Source organism: Corapipo altera, unplaced genomic scaffold (genome assembly GCF_003945725.1).
Source record: "Corapipo altera isolate COAL_440 unplaced genomic scaffold, ASM394572v1 1, whole genome shotgun sequence".
Classification (NCBI taxonomy): Eukaryota; Metazoa; Chordata; class Aves; order Passeriformes; family Pipridae; genus Corapipo; species Corapipo altera.
The window spans coordinates 17,266,880-17,278,976 of record NW_020884873.1 but is presented as its reverse complement, the minus strand read 5'-3'; the positions used below and the strand labels follow the sequence as shown (position 1 = coordinate 17,278,976).

At 43.0% G+C, this 12,097-nt stretch overlaps 1 protein-coding gene across 1 annotated transcript in view; it reads left to right on the top strand.

The window, feature by feature from the left end:
- MRTFA (myocardin related transcription factor A) overlaps positions 1–12,097 on the top strand; it is a 48,859-nt gene that overhangs the window by 27,087 nt on the left and 9,675 nt on the right. Inside the window, exons 3-8 of the mRNA XM_027654345.1 lie at positions 6,382–6,437; positions 7,990–8,065; positions 8,743–8,904; positions 10,338–10,513; positions 10,968–11,123; positions 11,637–11,887. Of these exons, the coding sequence (XP_027510146.1) occupies positions 6,382–6,437; positions 7,990–8,065; positions 8,743–8,904; positions 10,338–10,513; positions 10,968–11,123; positions 11,637–11,887 (877 nt within the window). The remainder of the gene's footprint in view (positions 1–6,381; positions 6,438–7,989; positions 8,066–8,742; positions 8,905–10,337; positions 10,514–10,967; positions 11,124–11,636; positions 11,888–12,097) is intronic.

Genomic DNA, 12,097 nt, shown 5'->3' with positions numbered 1-12,097 from the left:
AATCTTCTCTTTGTCATAGCAAGAGAAGATTTTTCCTTTCCCTTAGGAATGGATCTAACTGAAGAGCAAAGTATTTGACTCAGTATTCTGAATTTAGCTGAAAGCTCATGTGCTGCCTCTCTTCTGTCAGTCTACAAGTCTGATAGCCTTGAGTAGTGATCTTACTGATTGCGGAAGGCTTTGCAGCCTCTCCTCCCCCCCAAGGCACTTGAGCTGTGAGGATCTGTGTAGATCCTTTTGCCTTTCTTTCTTCCCTGTATTTGGTTCCTTTCAAACCTCAGTGTCTTCTGTCAGCTACATAAGTAAATGCAGGGTATATGGATATTTTGACCTCTTCTTCTTAGCAGCTGGACCAGTCCCCTTCCCCTGCTGTGTTTCGTTCTCAGTGTCTCAGTCTAATTCTGATTCCACTTATTTCTCACACTGGGTAACAGGAACCTGAAGATCTACATATGAATATATTTGAAAGCAGAGCTAAAATCTGCTTTTGCACACTGCAGGGTAAACCCTGAACAGTAATGTTTTGAGCCATTTTGCCCAGATTTTTGTCTCTGCTGTTATACTGGGGATTTGGGGTTGATTCCTGGGCCTTGATTCAGTCTGTTTATAACAGCACCAGTTTGGTGCTTTGCAGCAGTATCTCAAGGTCAGGCTGGATGGGGCTCTGAGCAACCTTGTCTAGCGGAAGGTGTCCCTGCCCATGGCAGGGGGGTTGGAATGAGGTGATCTCTAAGGTAGGTCCCTTCCAACCCAAACCATTCTATGATTCTATGTTTCATTCACACTTTCCCATCTTCAAAATGTGGCTTGGACTGAGGGAACACTGAAATCCTGCATTGCAGTTTTGGACCCAGTTTCATAGGAATTAATACATTGCTTTGAAGCGAAGATTGGCAACTTTCATCTCTGTGCTTTGTATGGAAAGGTGTGCGTCAGTGTAGATGGTCTTGTGTGCTGCTGCTTAGCTTTGGGGGGGTCAGATGGAAGGACAGTTGTTGCAATGTATAGCTGCAACATTTTTGAAGCAGGGTGGAGGCACAAAACAGTTGCATCATTGATTTGCAGAGAGATTTCTTATGGTAGCTAAGGGTGTGACCACAAAGATACTAATGCTTCAGGAATTCTGGAGATGCAGCATCAAAATGCTCCACAACAAGCAGCAGAGAGACTAAAAAAATAGGCTGTATGTGGTAGGAGTTTCAGGAGATTCTTGCTAGCTAGCCTGTCTGTGGTAGGAAAATCATGTCCTGCTGTCAGTCATCTAAAGGTGAGGGATAAAGCTCATCCTGACAGCAGATGTTGCAAACTGCCAGACAGTTGTCCAAGTGGGACAAAAGTATGTACAACTCAGTGAAGGGCACCTGCTGGACTATGCTGTCCCAAACCCCATTGGTGATGCTATTGTCCCTTCTGTCACTGAACCAGTTTTAGTGCTTGTTCGGCCATTTGTAAAACCAGGCTGTTCTCCTGTGGAGAATGGGACAACTTGAAGATGTGGGGGCTGTGGTTCAGCAGCGTGGGGGCTCCTGCCGCAGTGCTGGCCTTAAACCCAGCCTCTCATTTCTGACTTGGTCTGGCAGGGCAGTTGTGCTCAGCTTTGCTGACACTATTATTTGTGGAGCCATGCTCTACACCAGCATACCAGTCCAGGTTAAAATAACTCTTTCAAAACAGCTGTGATCTGAGTCCACAAACGGTTTTGTCAGCATAACTGAGGGCTAGCATGCTTTATCCCAGGCCTAGGTACAGGAACCAGGGCAGAAGTATAATTGCAGTTTGCTGCTGCTGAAAACACCACATACATATCATGTAGAAACAAAATCAGAAAGGCAGGCAGGAGGTTCACCTGATTGAAATTGGGCATTGCAGAAGTTACTTCTGCATTCTCAACTATTTCTTTTCTGCATACAATGGGAAACAAAAACTCAACAGCTAATACAGTTGTAGTTTGGCAAGTTTGGTGGGTTTTTTTGACAGAATCAGCTAGGTTGGAAAAGACCTCAGAGATCATCGAGGCCTCTGGCAGCACTCTGTTCTCATCAGGGGCTCACTCAAAGTTAGCTAGTTAGTTGGATCCAGGATTCAAACCAAGGTAACTCTGGGGAGGGGCAAGTGCCATGGGAAGGTGCTGGAGTCACTTCATGGTGATAGTTCCATAGTAGGGCTCCCTGTGCAGTGCAGGTACAGTTGGAGCATCAAAGGCAAGGCAGAAACACATGGGACGTGGGAAAGGGGAGAAAAAGAGATCATTACTTAAGCTGGACCTACCAGCGGACTAAATATTTGTTGAACTGCCTCCCAGGGAAGTCAGGATGTTAAATATGTTTTTGCACTTCTTGGATTTAGTAAGGTGCTTGAGACAGGCTTGCCTGATGTTCTTGGAAGCAACCTGGAACTATTGAAGCTGCCTATGCAACTGGTGAGGGAACAGTACTGTAATAAAGGCTTGGTGTTAGACTGGGAGGGTGTGCTAAGCGGGGCTTTTGGGTGGAGTGGGAAGGGAGAAGATCAGTGTTTGACATGAATTAGTATTTTCAGTAATCTGACCTAAACGAGGGAACAGTCTGCATGTTTCTTAAGCTTGCGGGTTAGTAGGGTGGGAGGAAGACAGGATTGGGACTCACAGTATTTGGAGAAGCCAAGAATGGATATGGGATAAAACCAAAGAGAAAGGCAGAATGTCTACGTTTTGTGATGCTAAGTCAGTGGCATGAATTGAGGATGGAGAATGGCTCACTAGGTAGCAGCTCTGCAGAATAGGATTGGAGACCTTTCATGGTTTGTGAAACAAGCACAAGTGAACATTATGCATTTTATGTACACACAAAAAAAGGCAAACTGGCTGGAACATATAACTGAGAAGTGTTATTTAATAATCATTTAACTCTATAAATGCTAATAAAGTCTAGACTGGAATATCTACCCAGTTCTGGACACTATACTTCAAGAAAAATGGAGATCAAATGGAAGTCGAAAAGAGAGTAAACAAGCAAAGGTCTGGATAGTGTTATCTGTAAGGGGAGGCTGAATCAGCTGGCTTTGGTCATTTTATATAATGGAAGATTGTAGGAGAACAAAAATTTTCAAATATCTAGGGATAGATGCAAAGAGAAAGAGAATAAATCGTTCTCTGTAATGATTTCAGGTAAGGCAGAAAATAAAGAGAGGAAGGGAAATGTAAGTTAGACATTCAGAAAGTTTTTAAATAGTAAGGACATCTATACACCAGGATAATTTCTCTGCAATAATATTGCATTTTTTTCATGAGAACTCTCCCAAGAACAGGTTAGACAAACTGCTGTAAGGAATAGTTTAGTATATTTTATCCAGCCTGAACAGTCAGAAAGCATCAGGTGATTGGAGTTTCCTCATCCCTCACCGTCTGTGGTTTATCTGCTGCTTCAGGTACCAAGAGCTAAGGACATGGATCCTGTCTCAGTGATAAAATGCTGCCCTGTGCCCACCTGGTTAGCAAAACATTTGCTCCACCAGCTCAGCCACTCATTTAGGTGCACTATCAGAATGAGCCAGAATAGCTGTTATGGCTTTATTGGGTAATTTTGGGTAGAATGGATAAAGTAGCACTTCGGTGAGCAAGTCAGACAGGTTATGGGGGACAGGAATAGTTTTGCAGGGATCAGTGCTAAGTGGCCAGGAAGGGCAGTGGTAGGAGCTGGAAAAGGGGCATATCTGCACTATGGGTTTCCTGTAGAGCTTATCCAGAGCCTTACTGCTTCAAAGTTCTTCAAAGGATTGTATTTTTCCTTTTCTTTCATTTACTGTAGTCGAGTTAACTGAGTTGCTCCACAGCTCTGGGCTAAGTAGTCATTTCAAAGCCAGAAAAATGTGCAAGGCTTAGTTAACTTCAAATGGAGTATGATTTTACAGTAGACACCCTCTTATGACATGTCTGCCCTATCCTAGATTGCTGAGGGAAGCAGTAAAGGATTTGTGCCCTCTTGACATTTTCAGAGTTTGAATATGAAGTCCTCTGTCATGTTGCCAGCCCAGAGAGCCACATCTCAGTGCACGTTTCCAGAGGACTAGTCACGACAGACTGAAATTGTTTTTTACATATCGTTCCTATAGCAGCCCTGCATTGCTTACTATTTAATGTGCATGTGTTTCGGGGGAGGGTTTTCTGTTTTCCTGCTCAGGGATTCTTTTCTCGCTTTGTTCTTCTGTATTGCAAGAATTTTCCTGGACTACCTGTGACACCAGCTGAACTCCTGAAGTTGACTTTTCTGACCATTAGCTGTGGTCAGGGAAATGTCACTTAAAGGTCATCTGCTGTCTCATACTGACAGCAGAGGTAGGCAGGAGGGAGAGAGCAAAGAATTACTGCCGTGCCTGCACATTCTGGTGGTAGAGAGCTTTTGAAGACTCGAGATGAGTCCTGCTTCACTTGTATCCAGGGTAGATGTTTATTGAGATTTATATATTGCATGCTATCTTTCCCAGGGGTACCTGAGCTTTTATTTCACTCTTCTATGATAAACATACAATGAAAGGTGTGTTTAAGTTCAGATACGTGGATATTCACAAACAGTTCATTTGACTGGAAAAGAGTATTATTTGTTTCTTGCTCTTCACTGAAGTGTGATGGCCAGACTGCCCAGGAAGCCTCATTGCCTGCATCAGCTGTGCCTGAGGCCTAGTTGATGCCTCAACTAGCCAGTGAAGTTTTTTGCATTATTTTTCTAGTTATTGCAAAACCATATCCCTACCATATCTCTTTGGTTTATCTCAAAGTGCATTTCACAGCTTGTGCAACTTTCTCTGGTTATTTCTATCCATAACCAGATTGTATGAAACTAATCTGAACAGGAACTATTTGCCCCATTGTTGTAAGGGTCTGTATACTCACTATGGTTAGTTTTCAGTTATTGTTAATTTATTCTACAGATTATTCTTCATTCACTTCTGTAGTCTGAATTCCATCTATGATGCTGTGGTGTGTTCAGATTTCGTGCCATTTGGAGTAAATTCTACTTTTTAGCCCATTGATGTGAACCTAGAGGGACTCTGTCTGTATTACACAGAACATATGTGTCCTAACACCTTATCGGTGGCTACTCCGTTTCATTCTGTAGGAAAGAGTTTGGAAGGCTACACATGCATTAGGAGTAGTTTCTTACCTTGCATTTATGCAAGGGCTTTTATATTTGAATAGTCTTTTGAGATTTCATTATGAAGTTACATTTGAGAAATACTTAATCATTGGTCTTAATTTAAAAATAACATGAACAGATTATATTTCATAGGACCTAGATACAATACCTTGGAGCTACTAACTGCACGAGTTTAGTTTTCTGTCTTTAAAAGACGTGCAACTTGCCTTTAAAGCTAAAGTTCTTTAACTATTCAGTTTAGTTTAAAATCGAGTATTTCAGAAATATGAAAAGAAATTATTATGGCCCCTTCAGCTAGTTCTCAATACAAGCCACAATGTGATTGTTTAAAAAAAAAAACCAAGCTACTTGCAGCTTCAGGGAAACTGTGAGGAGCTAGTGACACTTACCGTTGTCACCCTCTTTCTCTGGTCTTACTGTGGGACGTGAGGTTTGTGTGCTCCAGAGGAGCCAGGCAGAGTGAGAGATTCCTCCAGGGTTAGTGCGGTCCTGGACAGCAGAGGATCAGTTTCTTAAAACATGATCCGTTTTGGCTCTGGTTTTATACAGGGCCCAAGGGGGCGAGAAGGTCTGTTATATGGAGAGCTGCTGTTAATTCCTCAAGTTGTGGTTTTCTGTCAGCAGACAGATGTGCTTTCCTGTCCAACTGTTCCTGTTCTCACGATAGTTTCTCTTACATGGAGCGATATATATGTCCTGTGGACCTGCAGAATTTGCAGCTAGCCCTTCCATGTACGCAAAACACAGGTGCAGATTAAGGGGAGACTCGGAGCTTCCTTTGACATCAAAAGATAGTAAAGAGGATTTACAGTTCATTAGGATTGTCCTCCACCCTTCCAACCATTTCATGTATCTCTTCAGTGTTTCAGAACCATTCTCTTAAGGGTCCTGGATATCTTACTCTCTGTTGAAGCTTGTAAAAAGATTTTTTTTGGGGGTGGGGCTGGTTTTGACTCATGTTCTTGGACCCAACTTTGTGAACAATAGTTAGTTTGACTAGAAGGGTACCTGTATTAGACTCTAACAGCCCACAAAAACTTCAGGTCAGTTCCTGTGTCTCCTGTGCTGTCAAACGGAGTATGTCAATTCACACTGCTTTATGCCAGCTGGAGATCTGGTCCCGTGTGTTGGAAGATGCAGGAGGCAGTTGCTGTGGTGTATTCGTTAACTTAGTTGGTCTGAAAGGGTTGTGAGTTGAGAGAACTTCCATCATTCTAATTCATTCTCCAAATGTTTTTCCTCTCAACAGCTCTGAAAAGTCCAGCTGCATTTCATGAACAAAGAAGGAGTTTGGAGCGGGCCAGGGTAAGATGCAATATAATCTTCAATGTTTTCAGAAAGTCATGAATGTCTTATGTTTTGGGCATCCAGTAGCTGTTAATGAGATGTAGAAGGGAATTGTTCATATTCTGGATGTAACACAGCACTGCACAGTCAGAGGTGTATTGAGTGGGATATTCTGTAGCTTGCATGTGGTGGTGGTTAACCCTCAGTGAACTGGTTGTGCCTAAAACCAATTGAATATGGTGCCTGGATTTTCCCTGGAGTCTTCTTTCTGGAAGTCACTGATACTCTTCTTTCCCACTGTCCATACACTTTACATTTCTGTTTTTATGGTGTCTGTTTTGCCCTTAAGTGCTCTTACCATGTTGAGCTCAGTTCTACCTTGGAGGAAAGGTTTTCTGTTACCTGCACATGCAATTGCATATCTAGGACATTAGAAATTGAAAATTTAACAGAGAAGATCCCTCAAAAATCTTGTGATGCTGAAATTACAGAGACTTCTGGCTCTATGGAAAGAGGAAGCCAGGCATCACACTTCATACAGCACCTTTGCTAACTAGGGGGTTTCTTGATGATTTCTGTTCCTCAAAAGGCCTCTGGGGATATTTTTTTTCTGATTAGCCTCCAGCAGAATGAAACCTGTTACGACTGCAAGGCTAAGTTTTGTTTTAAAAGTGAAAGCAACATAAAAAAAAGAACAGCTGCGATTAAGACCTGTAAGGGAGTATTAGCCCTTTAAACTGTGGAAGGATTGGAACAGGGGACCTTGCATTAAGACCCAAAGGCTTTTGCTTATTTCTCCTCTTTTTTCCTGAAACATTCTTATTAAATTAATATTTTGGTGTGGGCAATTGACCAATTGTGGTGCAGTTTTCTGACTGACTTTAATTTTTTTTTTCTCTGAAGGCCATCCTGATGGCCAGTACTTCCCAGTCTGTTACCCACTGCTTCCATTCCTGGGCTGTGTAAAGGGTAACATGTTCAGCCCATCAGGGTCATCTCTGTACATTGCTCTGTAATGCATGCTCCAAAGACAGAGCTAAAAGCAGCTCTGGAAGTGAAATGCGTATTTAGCTTCTGCCCACCAAGGGGCTGCAGGGGGCCTTGAGCTTAACAAATAACATATCTTTAAACAACTGAAGAGTATGACCAAACCACAAGTCAGTCCTAAATGCCAGCAGTACATGAAAGTGTTTGCTGTGAACAATGGAACCAATGGATTTATCTTTAATGTTAAAAGAAATGTCATGAATTTCACCCTGACACAAGTTAGTGGTGGTGCATAAAAGGGGAAAAGAGGACTTTAGTTCTTGAAGAAGTCCTTTCCAGTTTCTGTTTGTAGAGCAATGTTGTGCAATTAGACTGAGGTGATTACAGTAGAAGGTCATCTTTAGAGTAAGCTCATTGTCTAGGTGCTCTGGCACAGGAGATAGGCCCCTTCTCTATTCTGTGTTTATTTAGATCTCAGTAACGACTAAAGATGGTTGTTTCTCTTCTTTGTGCCATTCAAGATTACCTCACTCCTGTGTCTGATCAACTGAAATTGGTTCTTGCTTGTCTGTTTTTACTACAGACAGAGGACTATCTGAAACGGAAAATTCGGTCCCGGCCAGAGAGATCAGAGCTGGTTAGGATGCACATTCTGGAAGGTATGGCACGTGCTGAACATGACAACATTGACAATAAACTTTATCATAATTACTTATTTAACAGGTTTCTATTTTTAACAGCTTTTCTATTGTGACTCCCAAGTCTTCCTTTCACTTGGTAGTGGGCAGAAGATCATGCCTGTTGCATGACTCCTTGGGAGGGATTAAACTCTGCTTGCTTGGAGATTATTCTCAGAAGAATCTGTATGTGAATTCAAATTGTGCAGTTTTGTGTAGCTGAGCAACAATGAAATAGAATCACCATGAATTGCTCTTCTACTAAGCTAAGACACTGTGAAACATCCAGGAGGAAGTGAGGCAGATTGATCTATTTTAATAGGAGAGGGAGTGCTGTGCTGCTGCTGAGCAGCACATCTTTGGACACAACCAGAAAGGAAAAGATGAATGAGAATTGGGTGACATCAGTTTGAGAACAGTAAAGTTGTCTTATTCTGGAATCACAAGGGCTACTGTAGTAATCCTGATAACTTAAATATACATAGTATCTAACATATCTTTATAGTGCATAGTTATCCATTGTTATCTGCAACCATTTTTCTGTACAGTTACCTACTGTTATCTACAGTTACCTTTCTGAATAGAATTAAAATACTGCTGAAGGGCATGGGTTGACCGTTGCTGGATTTATGCCATTTTATTTACTTTCCCCCAAACAGAGACCTCAGCTGAACCCTCCTTGCAGGCTAAGCAGCTGAAGCTGAAGAGAGCCAGACTGGCAGATGACCTTAATGAGAAGATAGCACAGAGGCCAGGCCCCATGGAGCTGGTGGAGAAGAACATCTTGCCTGTGGAATCGAGCCTGAAGGAAGCTATTATTGGTAAGGCCAGAGGAGGATCTGTGCTGAGGGCATCTCCCACAGGTGGCTGTGATAAACTATCAATTCACCTGCCTGTCTAATAGAGTGCAATGCCATGGCTGGCCTTGTTTTCCTGTCTCAGAATCATGGGCTTTTGGCCCTAAGGATTCTGAAAAGCAGAACTCCCTCTGGCCCAGATAGTACTACAGAAACATTAAATTACAGGGAGTGTGGACATCCCAGAATAACGTGAAAGGAACTGTATACCCTAAAGACTTGAAAGAATGTTGAAGATTGAATTCCCTAGATTCTCTACTTAAAAATCTCTCTCTCCCTATAACATGTCAACAACCTTGGTTAGGGAGAACCCACTGACTTACTCAGATCAGCGAGAGGAGACAGGATATAAACAGGTGTGATGAAACAAAAGATGTCTGTGAACTTAAAAACTTCAGAGGATTCAAACCCTTTAAAAATAAACCAGAACAGATGTAAATCATGCCAGCGCCATTCCAAGGGCTGAAAGGAATGCTGAGGAATAGCCTTCCCACTGCCTCAGCAGTGCTCTTTCCTGTCTCCCCAGACTGAGCAGTCTGTGTGTCTGTGGTTATTCATCCCCTCAAACATGCGCAGCTACTTTAAAGACAAATGGGACACAACTGTGAGCAAGACGGAATACTTTTCATAAAACAGGAAAAGGACAATGTTGTGAGAGAGCATGGCTTCACTGTTCAACAAGAAGTAGTTAAGGGAGGGTGAGCTTGTGAACTGGATAATAAATAAGAGGTGTGCCTTCCTTCTGACTAAGCAAAGTACATCTCTGGATTTCTGTTGCTTTTAAGTGAGGTGCAAATGATAGTATTTTCCTTCTTAACAGGATTAATTTGAGAAAATGTAGTCTAAAAAACATTGGTACATTACACATGTACACTCGTGAATTTACCTACTGGGCATGTAGATAGACAAAAATGTTAATAGCAGTCAGGGCCATCACCACTTAATCCATAGCCCTTTTTGCTTGTAAGACTAGAGGACAATTTGGGATTCTGTCTTCCAAGACACAAGAATCCAAGAGAGATTCTACCTTCCCACACACCGGATGAACACCAAAGAAACCATAAATCAACCTTACACTGTCTGACCATCTTCTTCTTTGGTGCCATGCTACAGAGCTGGGTTTGGGCAGAGTTAAGTGTCTCTTCTTATACTTACTGATCTTGTCTGGCTAATAAGCAAGGGAAATGGTTCCCTCCAGTCTGCATCATTTTATTCTACTGGTAGCAGAGGTGAATGTGAACACTTAAACCTGATCCAGTTTGGGCTCTGTTCTCTTGTGTTCAGTTGGTGCTTTAGGCACAACTCTCTCCATCACATCATTGTCTTTGTGAAACATCGTGTCAAGTGAAGTAATTTCTTGTTCTGCTTTACAGACATGTTGATGTTTGTGTTTTTAGTTGGACAGGTGAACTACCCAAAGGTTGCAGACAATTCCTCCTTTGATGAGGACAGCAGTGATGCCCTCTCCCCGGAACAGCCAGCCAGCCATGAGTCCCAAGGGTCTGTCCCATCACCGATGGACTCTCGGATTTGTGAGCCCCTCCCTAGCACCACTGGCACATCACTAGCTCAGGTGAGAATGTGGAGGCCTCCTGCAGTGTCCTGGAGCTTCACTGCTGAGGATCCTAAAAAGCGAGGCTGAGGGATCCTTAAAAGGTATAGTTTGTGAGATTTCACATGGGGTCTTGGCTCCGTGGGGTGTTAGTGACATGCTCTGCTTATTCAGAAGCCCTTGTCATGGTGTCAGGTGGCGAAAGGGATGATATAGCCTCATTGCTTGGTGATATAGCCTCTGTGCAACTGATGCTGGCAGGCAAAACTGGGAGATACAAGTGTGGGATTTTGGTTCCTTTTCTGCCCTAGGAAGTTGTGCTGCTTCTCAGGGACAACTGAAGCAGTGGGTTAAAGGAGTCTGATTAATGATTTGAAGCCTGTGCTCCTTCCCTCTAAGTGGACACTTCCTGAACTCTGTTAATCTATTTCCCTCCTCATAAGTGTACTCATTATGCCTTTTTCTGTCCCTGCAGGGTTCATCCCAGTTGCAGATTAGTTCAGACTCCAGTGAAACTCTTTTCCTACCTGAGCAGCCACCCCCGCCTCTGCCACCTCCACCTCTTCTGCCCCCCAGTCTTACCAACGGAGTGGCTCTTACTGCTGCCAAGCCCCCACCAACACTCATTAAGGTACTATTTTGGCTGATTTCTTCATTGTTGTAGTCTAAAGGAAGATAAGGTGGTTACTCTGAAGCAGGTTTGGAGTTGGAAGTATTAGATTAACAGATGCAAAGGAAGGAAACTTACTTCTCACTAGTGTCTTCCTCTGACACTAGTTGTAACATACTTATTAGGGTTTTCTGCTCCATGATGTATTCATCTTCTATAAAATGGGTGCTGAATGCAAAATGTTTTGAATCAATCTGAGTCAGTGTTATCCCTAATTTGAGTCGGTGAGTCTGCACTGGATGAGCAAATGATCTGGTGTGCTGGGAAAGCTGACCTGCATTATGGTGCAGTGTAAGCTGCTGCCGGTGCTGTGTCTACAATGTTGCCTGAGTTAGAGAAGCATGGAAAGACCCTCAGGTCAATGAAGTGGAGAATTTCAAAATGAAAATCCCAGTGTGTGTTCTGGTTTACATGGGGTGTTGTGTTATATCAGTGTTTCCATTCTTACTTGCTTCCTCCTTTTCTTCTAAATAGCAAAGCCAGCCCAAGTCTGCTAGTGAGAAGTCTCAGCGCAGTAAAAAAGCCAAGGAGTTGAAGCCGAAAGTCAAGAAGCTTAAATATCATCAGTATATTCCCCCGGACCAAAAGCAGGACAAGGGAGCTCCTCCCATGGATTCATCCTATGCCAAAATACTGCAGCAGCAGCAGCTCTTTCTCCAGCTTCAGATCCTCAACCAGCAGCAGCAGCACTACAACTATCAGACGATCCTGCCAGCCCCACCAAAGTACGGGTCCGCAGTGGCAGCTCCCTTAGGAAGCACTTGGTTCCCCAGTAGTGTTGCCAGAGATGTGATGGTTTTGGTGTGAGGTGTGGCCACTGGGTTTAACACACTCAATCTTGTAGGTTACAGTGGGCCTTGAAAAGGGCCAGATGAATCAGACAAAAGTAGTTGAAGTGAATTGGTTGGCACAGCAAGGGGCATGGATATAGGTGA